The sequence below is a fragment of the Anastrepha obliqua genome, chromosome 4, assembly GCF_027943255.1.
Source record: "Anastrepha obliqua isolate idAnaObli1 chromosome 4, idAnaObli1_1.0, whole genome shotgun sequence".
Classification (NCBI taxonomy): Eukaryota; Metazoa; Arthropoda; class Insecta; order Diptera; family Tephritidae; genus Anastrepha; species Anastrepha obliqua.
In genome coordinates, this window is record NC_072895.1 from 29,209,675 (window position 1) to 29,230,232 (window position 20,558).

The 20,558-nt window shown below is 39.4% G+C and overlaps 2 protein-coding genes across 2 annotated transcripts in view; one reads left to right on the plus strand and one right to left on the minus strand.

Moving 5' to 3' along the window:
• The window catches only part of LOC129246318 (myosin light chain kinase, smooth muscle), a 94,059-nt gene that overhangs the window by 33,153 nt on the left and 40,348 nt on the right, over window positions 1–20,558 (plus strand). The window contains exons 10-12 of the mRNA XM_054885038.1: window positions 9,364–9,532; window positions 19,119–19,164; window positions 19,236–20,540. Of these exons, the coding sequence (XP_054741013.1) occupies window positions 9,364–9,532; window positions 19,119–19,164; window positions 19,236–20,540 (1,520 nt within the window). The remainder of the gene's footprint in view (window positions 1–9,363; window positions 9,533–19,118; window positions 19,165–19,235; window positions 20,541–20,558) is intronic.
• LOC129246319 (uncharacterized) lies at window positions 9,872–11,596 on the minus strand. Its single transcript, XM_054885043.1, has 3 exons — window positions 11,329–11,596; window positions 11,064–11,257; window positions 9,872–10,997 (listed from the first exon to the last, which is right to left on the minus strand). Exons 1-3 carry the CDS (start codon window positions 11,475–11,477, stop codon window positions 9,964–9,966), a joined length of 1,377 nt encoding a protein of 458 aa, XP_054741018.1. The 5' UTR covers window positions 11,478–11,596; the 3' UTR covers window positions 9,872–9,963.

Here is a 20,558-nt window from a genome sequence, read left to right on the forward strand (position 1 = left end):
AACAATGCCTCGAAGCAATCTTTTTAAGCCATATGAAATCTTTAGGCTAATACAAAGTTGGAAATATGTAATTTAGTAAAATGTAAATACGAAAAATAGAAAAAAATACTAAAAATTCTAAGGGGCGCTTATATTATAATGTTTTTTTATTTTAAATTTTCGCGACCACAATAGCAACATATACATACGTATGCACACACATACACACATACGAGTAAATATGCATAATATGCACGCATGTAAGACAACGAGCGTGCGCTTACCGGTGCACAATGGGAGTAAGATTTGCCAATTTGGTGTGCAGCGCCAGCCTCTTGCACATGTTGCATGATTTTGTGCACACATACATACATATATACTCGTACACATGCTTGCGTATATACTTTTCGCGCTTGTTATTTAATATATAATTTTTTATTTATTTTTTTGTTTTGTTTTTGCTTAAGCCTCAGCATCTCATTGTTGTTATAGGTGTAGTATTAAATTACCGCATTTGTTGTCGCTATTCAGTTCCGCGCTCTAGTCGTCACCATCGTCATTACACATACATACATACATATGCCTGTGGCGTTGGCTGCATGCATCGAGACGCTATTTGGCAGTGCAATGTTGAACTTGAAACTCTTTTTTCAACTGCTCCAAACAAACTCACACACTCGCACACACTCGCACACACACACTCATGCAATGCACCTCAGAGTGCGCTCGTTCGCTCTGATGACCTTGAAGTTGATTGTTATTGTATTGATGTGTGTGCCTAGTGTGGATTGTTTTTTTATACATGCATGCAAGTTTTTTCGCCTATCTTTCAATTAGTTTCAACTTTAATATGTGATAATAAAATTCATAATAATAAATTAGTCTCGGACCATCCTTAACAGGTTTATGCCCAAATTCATTGTTACAATTTGTCACACAAGTCTTTTTATTACTCTTTCTCACACATAGAAGGAGTTAAATTCTTGCCTAACACTAGAAAGGCCATAGCGGTAAATTGAGAAAACATACTCAAACACCAACAGTGTACTTAGAATTGTTCTCCTTAATATTTAACTTTCTGTTTTTTTTTCCTTGTTCACTCCTCTCTGGAGCATAGAGCCTCGACAAGACTCTTCCATCGTACACGTTTCTGAATACTTACTATATATTAAATTCATTCACTACTTTAATTTAATAATGAATAAAATACAAAAATAATAGCATAACACATGCATACACACATAAATAAAGCATTGAGCTTTCTAGGTAATTCAAAATGTCGGCCTTCTTAGTGTTAATACTGTAAGATTTATGACAGTTTTTATGGTAAAAGTTTGTCAAGGCGATTAGTGGAATTTTTATGCAATAATTGTTTTGGGTCAATACGATAACCTTCAAAAATTGAGTGTTACTATTGGTAAAGAACAAGAAAAAATAAAGTTATAAGTATTTTCGAGTGAGAAATTAATCCCTTGCACACAGAAATCCAACAATACTGGCATGCACAGGCGTTCGCATTTTAAGTTAAGATTTTGTTTTGTAGTATAGTTTTTCTAACTGAATTTGGAATTGAGTAATTAATTAAGAGTAATAAGTTTTGTTAACGTGTTGTTAGACTCCAAAGGATGTTGAAATTCATAAAATTCTTGTTCGTTGTTGTTGTAGGAGTTCGCAAATCCCTGCCGATCGCAGTGATGCCATCGATCGCCGTCGTCTATCTAATTTAACGGTTGACCCAGTCAAAAGGCTAATTCTATAGGGTGTTAATCAGTTAAATTATTCTACAAATACAATTTATTTTACTTTTTATGCTTTTTATAATTATTGAAAGATTATTTATTAGGTAAAGCCGCTGAGAACTAATATGCACGCTTTTGGCCATTGCTGCCTTAGTAATATATGCCGACGCTTAAAATTTTTTACAATTTTTCTAAATAAATTAATGTAAAAATTATGTATTTTCATGTTTTTTTTTGTTAACTTAACAGCTACACTAAATAATCATAATAAAATATGTAGGTATAGATCTATTCATGTAAAAATTATCAAGCAACTTGCCAGTAGCTTAAGGGGACCCGGTGGTCTAGAGCACTAAAATTTCAAATGTTTTCACAATTTTTTTTGCCATTAAAAATTAAACAAAAAAAAAAAACGATATTTCAACTATTCATATTTATTAAAACATCTTTTGATCATATACATTCGTTTTTTTATTTTAAAAACAATATTTATTATTATAAAAATATTTATTAATATAAAAAAAATCGTATATGAAAACAATATTTATTATTATAAAAATGCCGCTGAAGATGACCCACTCGAAATATTGGACCCGAACGGCGTAAGTGATTTCGAGACTTCTACTCAAACTACTGAAATACAAAATTCAAGAAGATTCTTAATCAGAAAGAGTGCAGTTATGGTCGTAACTAGAACAAATCAAAAAAATTAAAAATTGACAAAATGGTGCGCTTTTGAAAAAAAGTTTGTAAAATCGGGTATTTTTTCACTAGTTTCTTAGTGTATTTTATTTAATTATTTAAATATTTAATTATAAAATTATTTAAATAAAATTATGATTCTTGTTCCGACCGTGGCCATACACCGTGTGAAAAACGTATTTAAATTTCAAGTGATTCAGTTGAATTTTTTTTCATCGGCGGCTGAGTTGGCTGAAAAAAGTCGTTTCGAAATAAATGAGTTTAAAGTTTGAGGTACAGGAGCGCGCGGACCGCTCTCTACCTAGTTAATGGGCTTTAGAAGCTATAATATTTGATATTTCCGTATGAAAATTTCACTTACTTACTTAGGTGGGCATAACAACCCGTTACTGAGTTACGGCCGACCTCACTAGCTCTTTCCAGGAGCCTCTGCTCTGCGCGCGCCTTCTCCAATTCTGCACACCAAGCGAGCATAGGGTTTCCTCCACCTGGTCTTTCCACCGGAACAATGGTCTTGCTCTGTGTCGGCTCCCCTGGGGATCGCCCTCGAACACCTTCTTTGCTGGAGCTTCTTCATCCATACGCACGACATGCCCTAGCCAACGCAGGCGTTGGATGGCGATGCGTTGAACTACGTCAATGTCGACGTAGAGCTCATACAGCTCGTGGTTCATTCTTGAACAGTAGTCTTCGCCAACGCGCACAGGACAGAAGATCTTACGAAGAACTTTTCTCTCGAACACCCCAAGAGCGGCTACATCGCTTTGTGACAATACCCATGCCTCTGCGTCATAAAGCAACAGGGGTATGATGAGCGTCTTGTAAAGTGTCAGTTTGGTCATGCGAGAGAGGGCTCGACTACTCAATTGCTTACTTAGCTCAAGAGTGATTCTCCGTTTGATCTCCAGGCTGATATCGTTGTTGCTGTTAACGGCGGTGCCAAGATAAATAAATTCTGGCACAACTTCGAAGGTATAGTTGTTCCGCGTTGTAGACAGCATATACTTCGTTTTACCCTCGTTCACCGGTGACATCTCGCTTACAGCGGCCGACAATGTCAATGTCATCGGCGTACGCAAGGAGCTGGACACATTTGTAGAAAATAGTGCCATTACGATGAACACCTGCTTTTCGGAGCACCCCTTCCATCACGGACTTGAAGAGGTTGCATGACAGTGGATCGCCTTGGCTGGAACCTCGAACGGTACTGAATGGCACGGAGAGGTTATTTCCTACCTTGACGGAGCTGGTTGTGTTGCTCAACTTCATTCTGCAAAGCCGTATGAGCTTCGTTGGTATACCGAAGTCAGACATGGTGGCGTACAGGCAATCCCTTATCGGGCTATCGAACGCAGCTTTATAGTCGACAAAGAGATGATGGGTGTCTACTTGCTTTTCATGGGTCTTTTCCAGGATTTAGCGTAGTGTGAAAATCTGATCGATGGTGGACTTACCACGTCTGAAGCCGCACTGATAAAACCCGATCAATGTGTTGGCAAACGGCTTAAGTCTTTCACATTGGACGCTAGACAGGACCTTGTAAGCGATGGTTAGAAGACTGATGCCCCGGTAGTTGGTGCAGATCGTCGGGTCACCCTTGTTCAGTACAGGCCAAATAACACTGAGATTCCAATCGTCGGGCATGCTTTCTGCTAGCCATATTTTGCAGATGAGCTGATGCATCCTCCCTATCAGCACATCGCCGCCAGTCTTGAACAAGCCGTCAGCGCCAGCCGCTTTGTTATTCTTGAGCCGCTGAATGGCAACTCTGACTTCGTCATGACTAGGTGGTGGAACGTCCAAATTATCGTCGATTGGCGGTATCGGGTCATCTTCTATTGGGGCGGAATTGTGTGCGTCATCGCCAGCAAGTAAATTGCAGAAGTGTTTCCTCCATATGCCCAGTGTGGACTGTGTATCCATAACCAGATTTCCGTTTTTATCTCTGCAGGCTGATGCTCCGGTCTTGAAACCTTGTGTCAGATGCTGGACTTGTTGATAGAATTTTCGAGCATCATTCCTGCCCCTGTACTCCTCTAATAGAAAATTTCACAGTAGGTATATTTAAACTCTTTGCCTTACAATTAAATCTTGAAAAATAGTACGCGTGCAGACAATTAAAATTAGCGCAATTCTATGAGTGGTTTATTAAAAAAAACTCTTAAAACTCTTATCTATATTAAGGTCAATTTAGCTAGAATATAAAAAGACCATGTGCAGCAATACTAATATTTTTATGTTTACAAGTTTAAAGAAATTAATATGATTTCACACGTTAAAATATGCTGCGGGCGACACCCGTCCGATTCGAATTTAGTACACAAAATCTTGACGGGCAAGGCCTTTCGAAATATCGAAAAAAATATATATTTTTTGAAATTTGTAGACCGCCCTTAATTTCCGAGAATACGCTCTCATAGAGAAATAAAAAAGGGCATGCACGCAAAACCAGTAACAATTTGCTAGTTTTATGAACAGCTGATTAAATTGTTGGCGGGAAAAATCACAAAAATTAAAACTATTTTCACTTGAGCTACCTTGTATTAAATTAAAAAAAAAAATAAAGCTAATCAAATACAAAATAACGAGCTTAGCAACACATTTTATTTTGCCCACAAAAATTGTTCTATTTTATCATAGCTTAGAGATAAAGAACATTCCGTTAGCAAATTTATTGTTGTTGCAATCACAGCTTTCTCATATTTTCCTTGCTTCCGTGCATGCATGTATGCACATATTAACAAACAAACAAATATAATATATTGCTAAATTAGTTGCCAGTCAACCTCAACGATATGGGAAGACCACAAAGCAATAAAACCAAATATCTAGGAATGCATCTAGAACAGAAAATCTGGACAGCAAATTAATGTGGAAAACACATATATTCTCAAAAAGAAAAGCACTTGGTATTAAATTTCAATTTCAAAAATCATAGACCATCACTGGCTTTTAAATCGTCATTCCCAAATTTGTCGCAAATTGTCGTAGCAAATTGCTTTTATACTCAGCTGTTGTAAAAGCCGTGTGCACATATGATATTCAACTTTGGGGCAGTAAGGCAAACTCCAATATCGAAATTTTACAACGATTTCAGTCAAAAACATTAGGAAGGATTACTAACTCACCCTACTATTTATATTACAAACTCGCAAATACACCGTGACCGCCAAATATCCACTGTTGCGCAAGAAATAGAGAAATATACAAGATCCCACAATCTCAGGCTCCAAGCTCACTCTAACTCCTTAATAGCGGAAATTATAGCCAATCCTATTGCTTTTACCCAACTCAAAAGAAAATCCATACCTTTTATGCTTTCAATTTCGTTTGGAAACTGCAGCAACGGTGACTTGAGGTCGTGGGTCAGAAACACATACCTCTAAATGATTGGCCGACTCCTATTTAATATATGACTGCATATAAACTTTATACATTTTATATAAAATATATTTTTAACACAATTTTTATTTAAATTTGTAACTCTGACTCATTTCGCAAATTTTAATTCGTGTTTATTTTTACTTTGCGATCAACTGTTTTTCTCACTTGCAAATCCGTACAAGTAAACATTTAACCAGTAAAAACTTGCAAGTTCCCCTCAAAATGAACACCATTTTGCTCTCTCACGTTCCCCTACTTTGCTTGTTGTTTGAATGCATGAGCACCAACACTTGATATCTATAAATGCTTTGTTGCTTGATTAACAGCCCTATTATTAAGTTGGTAGCCGAAAAAGTGAAAATGATCTCTCAGTGGAAAGAGTTAAAAGTAAAAGAAAAAGCTAGGAAAAAATATAAATTTAATTTTAATGGTTATTGTTGCTACACAAAGTTTTATCATAAAATAATAATACATTTTTTTGTTCTATTATTTTTTAATCCGCAATGATTTCCATCAGTCGGGTGATCATATACAGGTGGATTGACATGGCAAAATCTATTGCTGTCGCTACTCCAAACTTTTTGGCACCTATGTACTTATATAATATTTCAATTTCCTAAGACTGTTACTTTGATAAAAACCATTATATACTAGTGAAGTAGAATTTTTTGAATTTGTTGTATATGTTGAATTACATACATATGTACATACAAATGTACCTATGTAGGAAATGAACGTACGCCGATGTGCTTACCTACCGCTTCAATGTGAAGCTTACGAGGCGAGATTAGCTGTGCCGCCTCAGCTGATTTATCTTTAGTAAATGTATGTATGTGTATGTATATCACCTCTTTATAATATTATATTTGCACTTTTTAATTACTCTGCTTGCTGCAAAACAATTGTTTTTCAAAGTCCGTTAGCTTTGGGTTTTTTGTTTGTTTTGGAATAACTCGTCGGCGTTACCGTCATAGTTTTGTAACTCAAGCTCTTTTTATTGAGGCGAGCTGGGTTTGTGAAACTTACAGCTGGAAAAGGTTCAGAGCTAATGTTTGTACAACTGCGTTTAAAATAATAGGAGCGTAACGAATTAGTTTTAAGTTTTTTTTATAAAATCTAAAATTATATGTTAAAAAAAAAACCGTCATCAAAATTTTCTACTTTTTAATCACAATCTTCCCATCGATTTTACCGTTATTTCCATCGCTGCGCAAAGTGCAATCAGGGTAAAGGAGGTTGGCCTCTGACCTCTTAAGAGACATGACAGCATTTTTGGGCAGTTAACGCCGTATTTCTCTAAGCTTTAAAAACAGTTCAAATTATTTTTGAGATCCGAAAGAGTATAAACCTTATCCATAGTCAGCACATCGCAATCCAACATTGTGATATTAGAAGGAACGAGTTAGCTGATAAACTGGCTATTGAAGACTCTATTAGCATGCCACTGGGCCCTGAATCCTTTCTAGACATGAACTCTGCACCGATTCAACTAAGGATTGATGACTATGTTGCTGTTGTAGCAGCATAAACATTCCCCATACATATACAGGGAATGCTGCTAAAGTGACAGTCCTTGGAAGGATGTAAATCTGTGTCGTTCCGGTTACGTAGAACCGACTATCGTGGGAACGGAATTGACGAATTCATAGAAGACTGAGTCTGGTCTTAGTTGAGATCCTGCTGAGTAGCTAAAACAATCCTAAAACTTAGTAGGAAGGACCTGAGAGTACTGGTGGGTGCAATCACAGCGTTCAATAGCTGTGGTCAGCATATGGCTACCATGGGAATCATTGACAATCTAATATGCCTATCCAGCCGTGACAATGAGTACACGCAGAGCGCTTTCTCTGTAGCTGCTCGGCGTTTACTAGAATCAGACTTAGGCTGTCGGGGTGCGATGTACTGAGTATGGATAAAATTCATAATCTTGCTGTTGTTGTTGTTGTAGTAGCAGAAACATTCCCGAAGCGTGTACGCTGAATGCTGCTGGAGTGGTAGTCCTTGGCCGGATATAAATCCGGGTCGTTTTGGTAACGTAGAACCGAGTGACGTGGGAACGCGTGTCATACTCTTCCTCTTCCGGATCTCTTGAGATTCATCAATTAATGCAAAAGTTTCGCGGAAGAGTGACCGCAAACCAATTTTTCCGTCTTACCATTCATGCTGAATCTATCCTGTCTCTCCATTCCTTCCACTGTAATCTGTGCGGGTGTAGTACAATGGTCTTCCTGACTGAGTGCTTGGATTTGTCCAACCCCGCGCAAATCTAATCTAATCCAAACGCAACAGCCTAATTCTGATTCTAGAAAAGGCCTTGGGGCTAACAATGCAGTTCTGTAGCACAACTTCGTTCAAATTTCCAACTGTGGTCTGAAAGTTTCGCAGTGAATTTTTAATGAGTAAAAAGAAATTCAAATCGAAATTCATAAAAACAAAAAAATATATATATATTTATATAATCCTATATAATATACATATATATACTTTTTTTTGATCGAACACACGAGAGGATACTCCGCACGACCACGAAAACAATTTTCGTCTCGGTCCAAAGCGGACCGACAGTACATTAACTTTAAGGGGTTAGAGGTAGTCAGAGGCCCGAAAAAACGATGATTTTCAATAACTGTTTTTTGCTAGTCAATTGCTTTATTTTACAAAAATAAAAACATAGCATTAATACATCATGTTGACTTAAGCAAAAATTCAAAAAAAAAAAAAAAAAAAAAAAAAAAAAAAAAAAAAACAATTAATAATTGCAAAAGTTATCGCGCACGTCCCTTGCGGTGATCATCATAAGTCCTTGGAGATTTACCTAAAATCAATCGGACAAGAGAAATTAGTTTTATTAATAGATAATTTTGTGCCTGATCGGAGCTTTTTTTCAAAATTAAAAATATGGCGGTTTCAGGAAATATTTTTCAGATTTTCGAGAAAAAAACCGAAAATTAATTGTTTAAAAAAAAATCCAAATTTTTGAAAAACAAAAAATTGAAATTTTTCAAAAAAAAAAAACTCGAAATTTTGAAAAAAAAATCGAAATTTTGAAAAAAATCGAAATTAAAAAAAAATCGAATTTTTTGAAAAAAATCTTTTATCAGGCACGAGTTTTTTATGTTTTCCAAAAGCAGTATAAATGTTATTGAAATTTACCAAGTGATTACAATGATCATAAGTTCAAAAGCATAGTTTTGAGAAAAACGCATTTAAAGTTTTGCTATCGATTTATGTAGTCACACGACTTATTTAATTACTTGCACTGGGCCATCTATTCTTGGGCCATATAATAGTTCTTAAGCTGTCTTAGCAGCTTCCTAAATATCGATTTGGTCCGGAACGCCCGAGCGCGCTTTGCTAATTGTTGAATAACTCGAAAAGTATTTGTCAGATTCACTTCAAATTTTCACGCAACATTTTTAAGATGTTATACTTTAAGAAAATGCAAAAAAACATTTTTTGAAAATTCTGACTATCTCTAACCCCTTAACATTGACATAATGATAATTTATTGCTAATTAGAGAGCCGATTTCTGTATTTTTTGTGCTTATTTCATTGCAGCCGGAGTACTATAAAGACGCACCACATTTCCGACCCATCGGCGACGGACCGGAATACCGTTTGGAAATACCTAGTGCCAAGCTAGACTTCACCGGCACTTACTCCGTCATTGCGAGCAATTGTCATGGTGAGGCAAAGGCCGTAATTTCATTGCAAATTTTCGCTAAAGGTAAATGGAAATCATGTATTTTATTATATTACTAAAATTGCATTTGTTTGAATTGTTGCGTTGCCCGAACAAACTGGCGAAGCGGCGCTCTTACTGCAGCAGCATTATTTAAGAATTTCGTAGGAAAAGTTTATGTTGCTACTACAAAAGCAGCATAAGTTTTGAAACCAATGTATCATTTCATTTTCCTCAGCTTTTTTGTACCTTCCCTTAGATGGATTCGATGACAACACTTAGGTGGACGCCTTCCTAGGCAGGGATTTTTGTTTAATTTTTGTCCTACCTAATTTTGTCCTTTAGTTGCCTTTGCAAGCACTTTACATTCAAACAGTTCGCCAATTGTGAATAAGACATTCCTTTATTGTATTGGTATGCGTTCGACAAGATTACTTAATGTGCGCGCCAGCTAATCTAATTTCTTAATCGTTAACTTATGAATTACCTAAGTAGATTTTGACAAGACGCGGAAATACCACATCTTTCCAAAAATCTTCGGCTGCACCGAGCAGACTCGCCACAAATTCCATATCGGCTTGCACCCACACATAGTGCAGTGCACCGTTAGTATCGAAGGTGGGACTTAACACACAATAAAGCGCTTTTGTCACATTCGCCATATACATTTGTATCTGTATTTGTGCCATGTACTTGGGTGCGATAGTTTCACGTCCTTCCAGATACTTTTCAAATTCGTCATCTGTTTTGGGTGCTTTTATTTCGACGATGTGGTCGTCGGTGATGCCATCAGGCGATGCACAAATGTATGGATAGCTTTCGTTCAGCAACAAGCCGCATTCGCTGTACGTTTTATTTTCAAGTTTTTCAGTCTGTTTTAATATGAAGCGTTTGTGTTGCTTCAATTGCTGCCTCTCCTCGGCATTGTACTCACGTTCCTTACAGAACAGCATTTCTATTATGTTGTCATCTTCCAGTGAGTCCTTACGCGATGCAATGCGATGTATGAGCGAGCAACGTAATCGCATGTATTGAGTTTCTAACCAGAGCGGTGTTTTATAGCTGGTTTTCGAGACTTCGGCAAGACGCTCGAATAGTCCCTGCTTAGCTTGATCCTCCATGTGTTGCACAAAGGAGCGTGAATTTTTCACACCATTATTAGAGGCATCCAACATTGTGTGATGTATGAAAAGTGGCTCGAACTCATCTAGCACAGATCGACAGTGACGATATAGCGCCGAATCTCGCAAACCTAGATTTTCCATTTCATCAAGTACAGTCTCGAAGAAAGCCTGTCCTTCTGTTTCACTAACCGCAGCTGCTTCTAGATCGGCTTCTAATCGTAATTCATCACAAGCGAATATATCACGAATTCGTACCGCCTCCGAGCGTTCTTCTTCAGCCAGAGCTTCTATTTCACTACCCCAAAAGTCACGTATGGCTGGCGCTTCAGTGTCCGTACTCTTGCGGTGCAGCCAAAAAATGAAAGCGAGTATATGTGGGCAGGAATCTATGTAGTTGAGGAAGAGATTTCAATTATGCCAACACTACTTTGTAGCTGAAGCAAAAAACATACCTTTTTTCGGGCAACGTTCACATCTAGTCTCCGATATCTCGTCCTTTTTTTCATCTACTTTGAGCGTGACACGTATGTGCGCCTCATGGTTGCCGCCAGTGGCTGCTGGAAAAACCACCGCACGCATTTCGAATATATCGCCAGCTTTTCTAACTTGCACAAAATCTACGCGTAAATCCACATCGCCGCTTCCACTGCAATTTTAATTAATTTGTGGTGTAAATGTATTCTATTTTATAAAATAGCTTTAGTTTTATAGACCTACGCGCTGTTAGACTGCTGCTTCTTTACGCTAGCACCGCTGGTGGCAATCTTCGTGACAAAACCGAATATTGTCTCGCTGCGCACTGTTGGTATCATATTAATGTCCGCTTTGTGGAAACCCGGTTCCAACTCCATGTGCATCACAATCATTTTGGGTACAAAAATTGAAGACTGTGTTGTTTAGCCTGCGATAGTTTTAAAAATATTGAAAATTTTCTACGGACAAACGAAATAGCGAAAAGAAGCTAAAATTAGATAAATGCTTACGATGCTGCCATATGGCGAAAACGTATTTAATTCATTTGCCGCTCGCAATGTTGCCACGCATTACAGTGAGCAAAAGCAGAAACAAAATATATTGCTGCTATGCTGTTACAGAGAACATTAACGTTCTCTGGTTGCTATCTGCTCAATATGTTCAGAAAACTGTGTATATACAGTGTAGGCTCTCTTGAGCGTTTGCTCGCTTATGGGGATGTCCGCTTGAGAGAAAAGTGCAAAAAAAATAATTAATATGTCATGGGCGGGTTATGGTGTTATGAGAGGTTTGTCCGTTCAAAAGAAAAAAGGTTAAAAATAAATCTAAAGGAATTTTTGCATATACTGAGAAGCTTTCCCACTTGTGGGGGTGCCCGCTTGAGAGATATATTAAGTGCAAAAAAAATAAAATATATATTATGAGAGGGTTATGGTGATATGGGAGGGTTGTCCGTTGAAGAGAAAAAATATGTTAAAAATAAATTTAAACGATTTTTTGTATTTACTGAAAAATTGCCCGCTTATAGGAGGTGCCCGTTAGGAGAGAGTACACTGTATTTGAAATAAATAAAATAAAATCGAATTCTTAACCCACACATATACAAATATGTATTATTTTAAGTGCATATGTTCTACTTCTATCGCCATAAATAACAAATAGCATGCAAAATATGTTAGTAGGCTGCTACGCTGGTAATTGGAAAAGCATTACATTCAAGTAAGGTGGCAATATTGTGTGCGTAATAATACACGCTAGAGGGCGCTTGAAACAGTGATGGTGATGGAAAAGCAAATCAGCGCCTAAATTCCTACTATTCAATTTTAATTTGTTAGCTTTTGAATGCATCTACACGCCATTCGTTGGAATGTGCAGGAATGTGTGTTCATAACTTATTTAACCCTCATCCGTTGTTGGTATGCGCGTGCATACCATTTCACTTTTTGGAACTCTGTTTAATATAGTAAATATTCATCGATTGATTTGAATTTTTGTCCAACTAAATATTTTAGCAAGTATTTCTACTACATTGAATGACAGATGGCGCTGCGGGCTGTAAATGCCCCAACTAAAAAACTTACATATCTGTTGTTGGTATGCGTGCGCATACCAGTGTCAAAGATAATGGGATGACTTTTTGTACCGGTACATATTTGAGTGTTCGTTAGCTTTTTTCGCATGTTTTCATTCAAAATTTCTCTATCAGTACGTTCTGTTAAGTGTTAAATATTGTGTTGAGTTATTAACGGAGAATCAATCATCACTAAGAATATCTTTGATATTTTACGAGAATTTTACCATTTTTTGAAGAAAATGAATCGCCGCAGTATACGAAATCGTATTTTTGATGAAAATGAGTTGGAAAGTGAAAGTTCAGAGCTTGAGACATCGAGTGAATATGAAGAAAATGACGATGAGCGATCTGAAAGATCGAGTGACGATAGCCTTGAAAGTGATTCATCGGATATCGAACCACTGTCACAAGAAATTTTAGAAGGTAGCGCAGTAAATCTCGATATTCGCATGAATTCGAAAAATGGATTGATCGAGTATACGAAAGAACCATTTGTACGTGGTAGAAGATTTTCTTTTCGACATCAATCGAATGTTTCTAAAGGTATTTTTTATTCTGTTTTTCTCCTTTTTTGATTTGGTAGTTTTGGTAACTTTATCATTCTTGTTCATTTTGCTCACAGGTCCCACTGCTTTTGCTATTTCTGCGGTTGATTCTCCTCTATCGGCTTTTCTTTTGATCCTTTCGCCAATTGAAGAGCATATTCTCAGAATGACAAATTTATTTGGTGCAAGAACATATCGCAACAACTGGGAACATTTGACAATTCAGCAATTGCGTGCGTACTTCGGATTGCTTCTTCTTGCTGGTGTTTACCGGTCATATGGCGAGTGCGTTACGCAGTTGTGGAATGTAGATAAAGGCAGAGCTATTTTTCGCAAAACCATGAGCCTTGACATGTTCAAGAAAATTCAAAGGTGCATTCGTTTTGATGACGCGAGGAACGTAATCGGCGTGATAAGCTTTCACCTATTCGATTTGTGTTTGACAAATGGACTGCACATCTCAAGACATTGTATACTGTTGGAAAAACAGTCACAATAGACGAACAAATTGTTCCGTTCCGTGGCCGATGTCCATTTCGCCAATACATTCCATCAAAACCGGCAAAATATGGAATAAAAATTTGGATAATTTGCGATTCAGAGTCCTATTACACTCATAATGCTCAAGTTTATCTTGGCCGTGTTGCAAACACTGCTGTGGAAAGAAATGTTGGGCAACGTGTTGTGCTCGATTTGTGCCATGGGCTGACAAGTAGAAACGTTACTTGTGACAATTTTTTTACAACATACGCGTTGGCTAAGGATTTGGACAAGCAAAAAATGACGATAGTGGGAACAATACGAAAGAATCGAGCTGAATTACCACCAATACTGCTCGATATGAAGCGAAAGCCAGTTTTTCATACAGAATTTGTTTATGAGCCACAATTGCAAGCCATTTTGTTGTCATATGTTCCAAAAAAAAATCGATTTGTGACATTGTTGAGCACATATCATCGAGGCTTAGAAATTGAACAATCAGCGAAGAAGAAGCCAAATTTGATTACTTTTTACAACAAAACTAAAGGTGGAGTAGATACGCTCGACCAAATGGTAGGAACATTTCGATCAAAGAGAAAAGTTAATCGTTGGCCAATGGCTCTCTTTTGCAATATGCTAGATATAAGTGCATTGAACGCATATATTATTTTCACCCATATTTTCTCTGATTGGAATAGAAAAAAAACAAATATTAACATTCGTCGTAGATTGTTTCTTGAGGAATTGGGTGAAGCACTTACAGTTCCATTTGCTACAAACCGTAGTCATCCACCACGTATGTCACAGCAATTCCATGCTGAATTGCATCCTCAAACATCAATGTCTCATCTTCAACCGAACAACAAAAGAGGCCGATGTTATATTTGTTCCAGTAAAAACAATCGTAATGTTTTCGCTTCCCGATGTGAAAAGTGTGCGAGATTTATCTGTGCTAGTCATAAATATCCCATTTGCCATAATTGTGCCTGTCGAATAGTTTCAAATTGAATTTTTACGTTTCCTAAATATTTATTCTTTTTTCGCATTTTTGTTTTCATTTAACATCGTTTTGAAATTAAAAATCATTGTATTAATGAGGAATGAATAAACAATAAAAGTCGTGCAAATAATGTATGGGTCTGCTTTTTCTTTAATTGGATTTTAATCCTGTATGCGTGCGCATACCAAACAACGTATATGTAATACGAATTCTAACAACCGATGAGGGTTAAAATTAAAAACAAAAAAATTACCTGGGTATCTGTTCTCTAAAAAATTGTTGACCAAACTTTGTTATTCCTTATTTTTTGAATTAATTAAGTAACAAGTGGTCAAAATTCCATATGCAATTCTGCTTTTTGAAAGGAAAATTGCATAGGTATTCTTTTTTGTTCTATTTTAATAAAAAATCATTAATGTTGTTTTTTTAGTAAACTGCGCGCTCTTTAAATGTTAATTTTTCACAATAATATTTTGTACCTTACCTTTCATTCTTAAGGCAAAGAGGGTCTTATGGATAAAACCAACATTGTTTTTACATCTAGCCAGCTCCTACCGGACTTGCTTTTCATGTGTTGCTGGAAAAATATAAATTCCAACACATTTTCATCAATCTAATAAAAGTTCGATTTACCTATTTTCACACTATGGCTGAAAGTTGACGTTCCTCAAAAATTCGGTTCTACGTTACCGTAACGACTCGGATTTACATCCGACCAAGGACTGTTGTAGTTGTTGTTGTAGCAGTTCGCTAGACCCCGCCAGTGCGGTGTAGTTAGCGGTCGTCTTCGTTTAACTCACCTAACGGTAGGCCCAGCAAACGTGCTGTTTCGACTGGTTGGGCCGAGAGGGATAGGGGTTCCGGTTATCGTGCAGTGCGCCTTTATATGCCGGACATATATTTAGTATGTCGGGGGCGATTCTGTATAAGTAGGAGTTTAACCTGCTACATTATCCAGACTGCAATCGAGCCAAAGTTACGCGGGTCTCACGAGACAGCTTAAGCTGGTGGTGGTTGGACTTCGATTACGACGTTCAGAGGTAGGGAGTTTAGGAAGGTGATAAGGTGTCGCCCGATGAATGCCGTTTGCTGTTTGTCTGTATACTGTCCGGTCCAGTAGTTGTAAATGCGTTTTATTCTGAATCTCATCAGAGTAGTTGAAGAGATGCCTTCTGACGGTGCCTTGGGGGTGGCTCAGTTTATAGCAAGTGCCTGCAGGGGTGATACCTTCGGTAGTACCCAAGGAGAAACTGATTGTTGAGCATTTTATTGAGCTCCCTGACGGCAAGCATTGATTTCTCATTGTGTCGGTGTTGTAGGATGGAAGTCGAGAGGCATCCCGTGGCTGGCGAGATTGCAGCAGAAGCTTTATGCACTGCGATTCACTATTGCCAGACGACTAGACAGTTGAGGCATAATTCAGACCAGGCCGACAAATTGTTTTAAATGTCGCCAGCAACATTTCTTCATCTTTGCCCCAAACACTGCCGGCAAGCGATTTGAGGTCCTTATTATGGTTTTGTACTTTAGTGGCAATTGCGGTTGTGTGTGCCGAAAAGGAGAGCAAACTACCGAAGCTGAAGTTTGTTGTTGTTGTAGCAGCATAAACATCCCCTATACATATACGGGGAATGCTGTTGAAGTTACAGTCCTTGGCCGGTTATAAACCCGGGTCGTTCCGATTACGTAGAAGCGACTGTCGTGGGAACGATCGAAGCTGAAGCTTTTCGTTTGCAGCGGGTAGTAGTTGAAGTCCGTATACCATCATCTATGCCGCATTCCCTAGAACAACAAGAATACCAACCAAAAATTGAATACCTCGATGCATCCGATAGTTAGTTCAACGTGAGTTCAAGCTCTACCTCTGAGATCAAGCTGAAAAATCTGGTCTGCATAAATGATTCCTTTTTTTCTAATTTCTATAGACCTTACCTCCTACAAGAAGTTTCTACCGAACGCCTAAGTCCTCTGTTTAAAGCTTCTGAGTAAAAGCATCGGAGAAATAAGGATCAATGACGCCGTTGCCATGAAAGTCGCACTAAGCAGGAACTTGGTGTACATGTATTGCCACTCTTCCTAACCCTTCCAATAAACTTGGACTCATTCCATAAGTCTTAACTAATTTTTTCCATTGTTCAATTCCCACGCAGCCATTTCGTGTAGGTTGGCTACGAATTTTCTGGCAGGGAACAAGTTTGGAAAGTAAAAGTCAATCTTCACCAACGGTATTTGGCCGGAATTAAGTCCTCTATTGTGTATTTATTACCCATCCCATCACATACATACATTTTCGAAAGAATAATGTGAGTTAATCCTGTTCCAACAGAGGTTTCCTTGATGAAGGTTTCCCGCCTGCAGATCTACACTTTCAAACACGAGCCACGGTAACATCTTAGCAGGTATTTCGGGGCTTTCCAGACTGGTGGACTATGCACTCCCACCTACACCAGCCATTACTACGTTCAAGACCCTCCTACCTTCAAGGGAAGAGTGGGAACGGGACGATGAAAGACAGAGCGAGTCCATCCATGTATACACAGATGGCTCAAGGCGCGAGAACAGGGTGGACGGAGACGTACATATATTCTGCACATCTGGGGATCTCTTTTACTTTACGGCTCCTCGACTACTGTAGTGTCTTTCAGGCTGAACTGATGGCAATAGTAAAGGCCGTGACACTGGTAGAGTATTTTGCCATACCTGGAGATGATATCTACATTTCCACTAATAACCAGGCTGCCATAAAATCCCTCACAAAACAATGAACAACTTCAAAGGTAGATGTGAAATGCCGACCATCTCTTAACGAGATGGCCGAGTCATTTAATCTAAAGGTAATGTGGGTTCCAGGTCATTGCTACATTGAGGTTAACTGGAGAGAAAGGGGGAACTAGCGAGACTTGGTACCAAGTTCACCAAGTTCGTTCCCACGACAGTCGGTTCTACGTAACCCGAATGACCCGGATTTATATCCGCCCAAGGACTGTCACTGAGCTACTTATCTTTGAGGACATTATTAGAGCAGCGAATGAAGATGGCGCAATGAAACCACCCGCAGAATCGCCCGACACTTCTGGCCGACGCTCTGGCCACTCTGGCAGACACGCTCAGAGGATGGGCGTGCAGATACATGACTGCTGCAGAAGTTGTTTATATGAGGGAGAGACGATCTTCGAAGATCTCAGTACTGAAATCAGGGAGCTTCTAAAATTTGTGAAAAATACACCTTGGACAGATAAGGACGAGCTCGCCCGTGGCATCCTAATGGGCTATGAGCCTGAGTGTGTCCCACAGTGAAAAACCGGTTCATTCTTACCTAACTTAGATCTGCATTTTATGGATGTGCTTCTTCGTCTCCCCTTAGTTGCGAAGCTTGGTATTTATATTAAAAAAAAAAGCAAAGTAAGCTGCTGAGCCTTGTCAGAAGACTAAGTACATCAGCACACGGGTATACTTAGTTAAACTGGTTCAGAGCGAATTATGTAAATAACCAAATTCATCGGAGTTGCTCTGTTGAACTCCGTGCGGTGATGCACGTCCCTTGCTGGGTGACTTGAGAGTGCACTGGCGCGAAGTAGAAGCTTTGGTTAGAATCGATTGTTTCATATTAGGAGGCCCACTGGCTTTGGATGAGTTATTGTGATGAGTAGAGGGCAGGAAAATCCCTGAGATCGAAGTACTAACCTCAAATCTTTCTATGTATCTATCTACATATCTACAGCGTACTAGACAGCCTGAGTATAAAGGTAGGTAGGTAGGTGAAATGGTTGAAGTACCACTCTGGCACTCCCCAAGTAGCACTAAAGCGCCGTTTTGATAGCATTATGAGACCTCCAACAGGCAGATGTCGACAGCCAGCGAGAGCTGTTGGTGTATTGGAGATGATTGATGGGATCTAAGTTAGAGCACTGTCCCAGACTGTCGAAGAAAGGAGCACCCAGTGACCTTAATCGTCTAGCTGCCAAACCCGGACATTTACGGAGAAAGAGGCGAGGAGTCCAAAGGACTTTCTGAGTCGTTCGTATATTGTACTGGGGCCAAAGGGTTTTCGAAATAGCACATGAAGAAATGGAGCTCCATCTTTTCTGCGCTTTTCTGAGAAATAATTTGTGCAGTTCCCCTTTAACAACTGTCAGGGGGATGCCGATGGCTGGGTAGGAGGTCTCTGAGGCCAATTCAGTCCAATTCCTGGCAAGCTCATCAGCAGTTTTATTTCCCTCTATGTTCATATGTCCTGTAACCCAGATCAGAGATATGTTACATGCAAACTCAAGAGATTTGAACTCCTCCTGAGTGGTCATAAAAGAAAATAGTTTGAAAATATTTCACAAATTATTTTCTACGTTTTTGAATAAATTAGCTTAAGCAGATTTTTTAAATTATTTAGAATTTTTTTCCCATAAGTTTCATTTACTTATTTTCTCTTATTTTCCAGATATTCTGAATAATTTACCAATGGAAAAAGGCTCAATTCGTCACGGGTAAGCATCCTCCATCATCTACAAGTGTTCCCCCTTCACAAAACGCACTTTTTATTTCATTTAAATTTCAGCAACGTTGAAACCTTCCCGCGCTTCATTCGCCACCTCCGCGACTTACGTTGCTGTGACGGTGACGCTATCACCCTGGAATGTCATGTTGAGGCACTTCCGGAACCCGTAATCATTTGGGAGAAAGATGGCCGCGTACTGCCGAGCGGCAAAGACTTCACCATGTCCTACGACGGCATCAAAGCCACACTGAGCATACCACGCATTTACCCAGAGGATGAAGGCGAATATACTTGCGTGGCTAAGAACAATCTTGGTCGCACACTCTCCGCCGCCTGCATTATTGTCGATGTGCCCGAAGAGAAAGAGAATATGTTGAATCGTCAGCTAGCGCGTCCCAGCGGCCTACTATCAGCCAACTCAACTCCACGTTCAACACCGCGCTCCACACCCAATCGTGGCTTCTCGCCACGCCGTCTCTCCTATCGTTCATCACAAATCGATTTGAGTGATGGCCGCATCGGCAGCTATCGACGCGCATTGCTCGACTCGCACACCTTAGCTGCACCGAAATTCCTAGCCATTCCGCACAGCCGTGTTGTCGAAGAGGGCGATAGTGTGCGTTTCCAATGTGCCATAGCCGGTCATCCGACACCCTGGTCGACATGGGACAAGGAGGGCATGATCGTTACGCCCACCGCACGCATAGCCGTGAAGGAAGTGGATGCTTTGCGCTTCTTGGAGATTGAAGAAGTCACATTCGACGATGCCGGCTTGTATCGCATCACCTTAGAAAATGATTATGGGCGCATTGAGGCTACGGCGCGTCTGGATGTGATTGGCCGTTCGCGCTACTCACGTTCACCTTCCGCACGCAGCGTACGTGCTTCCTCATCACGACGCAATGCACATCTGCACAGACGCATTATGGGACCATCGACGGCGATTGGTGGCCGCATGGCCTTAGCCACCGGATATCGGGGTTCCTCTGTGCCATCCTGTAAATTCTATCACAACGGGTCGGAGTTGGAGGAGGATGATGAGCGCGTGCAAATCGTGGTGAATGAACACGAAGCGCTGCTGTGTGTTGATGATGTTACAGAAGCCGATGAAGGCTTGTACACATGCATTATACAGGGCGATCATGAGCCCCTACTCACAAGCACCTGGGTGAAGTTTGAAGCTACCGCAGATGTGGCATTGGCGGCACGCCTAAAAGAGCCACGCATTGTGCGTTCTCTGCCTGTTCAAGTGCAGGCGCATGAACGTGAAACCATTGATTTATGTTTCGAGTTGGATTGCGCTGAGCCATACAGTTACACTTGGACGCGTAACGGTGAAGTGCTGGCCGACGATGAGGACTTCAAGTAAGTAGCACGCCAGAA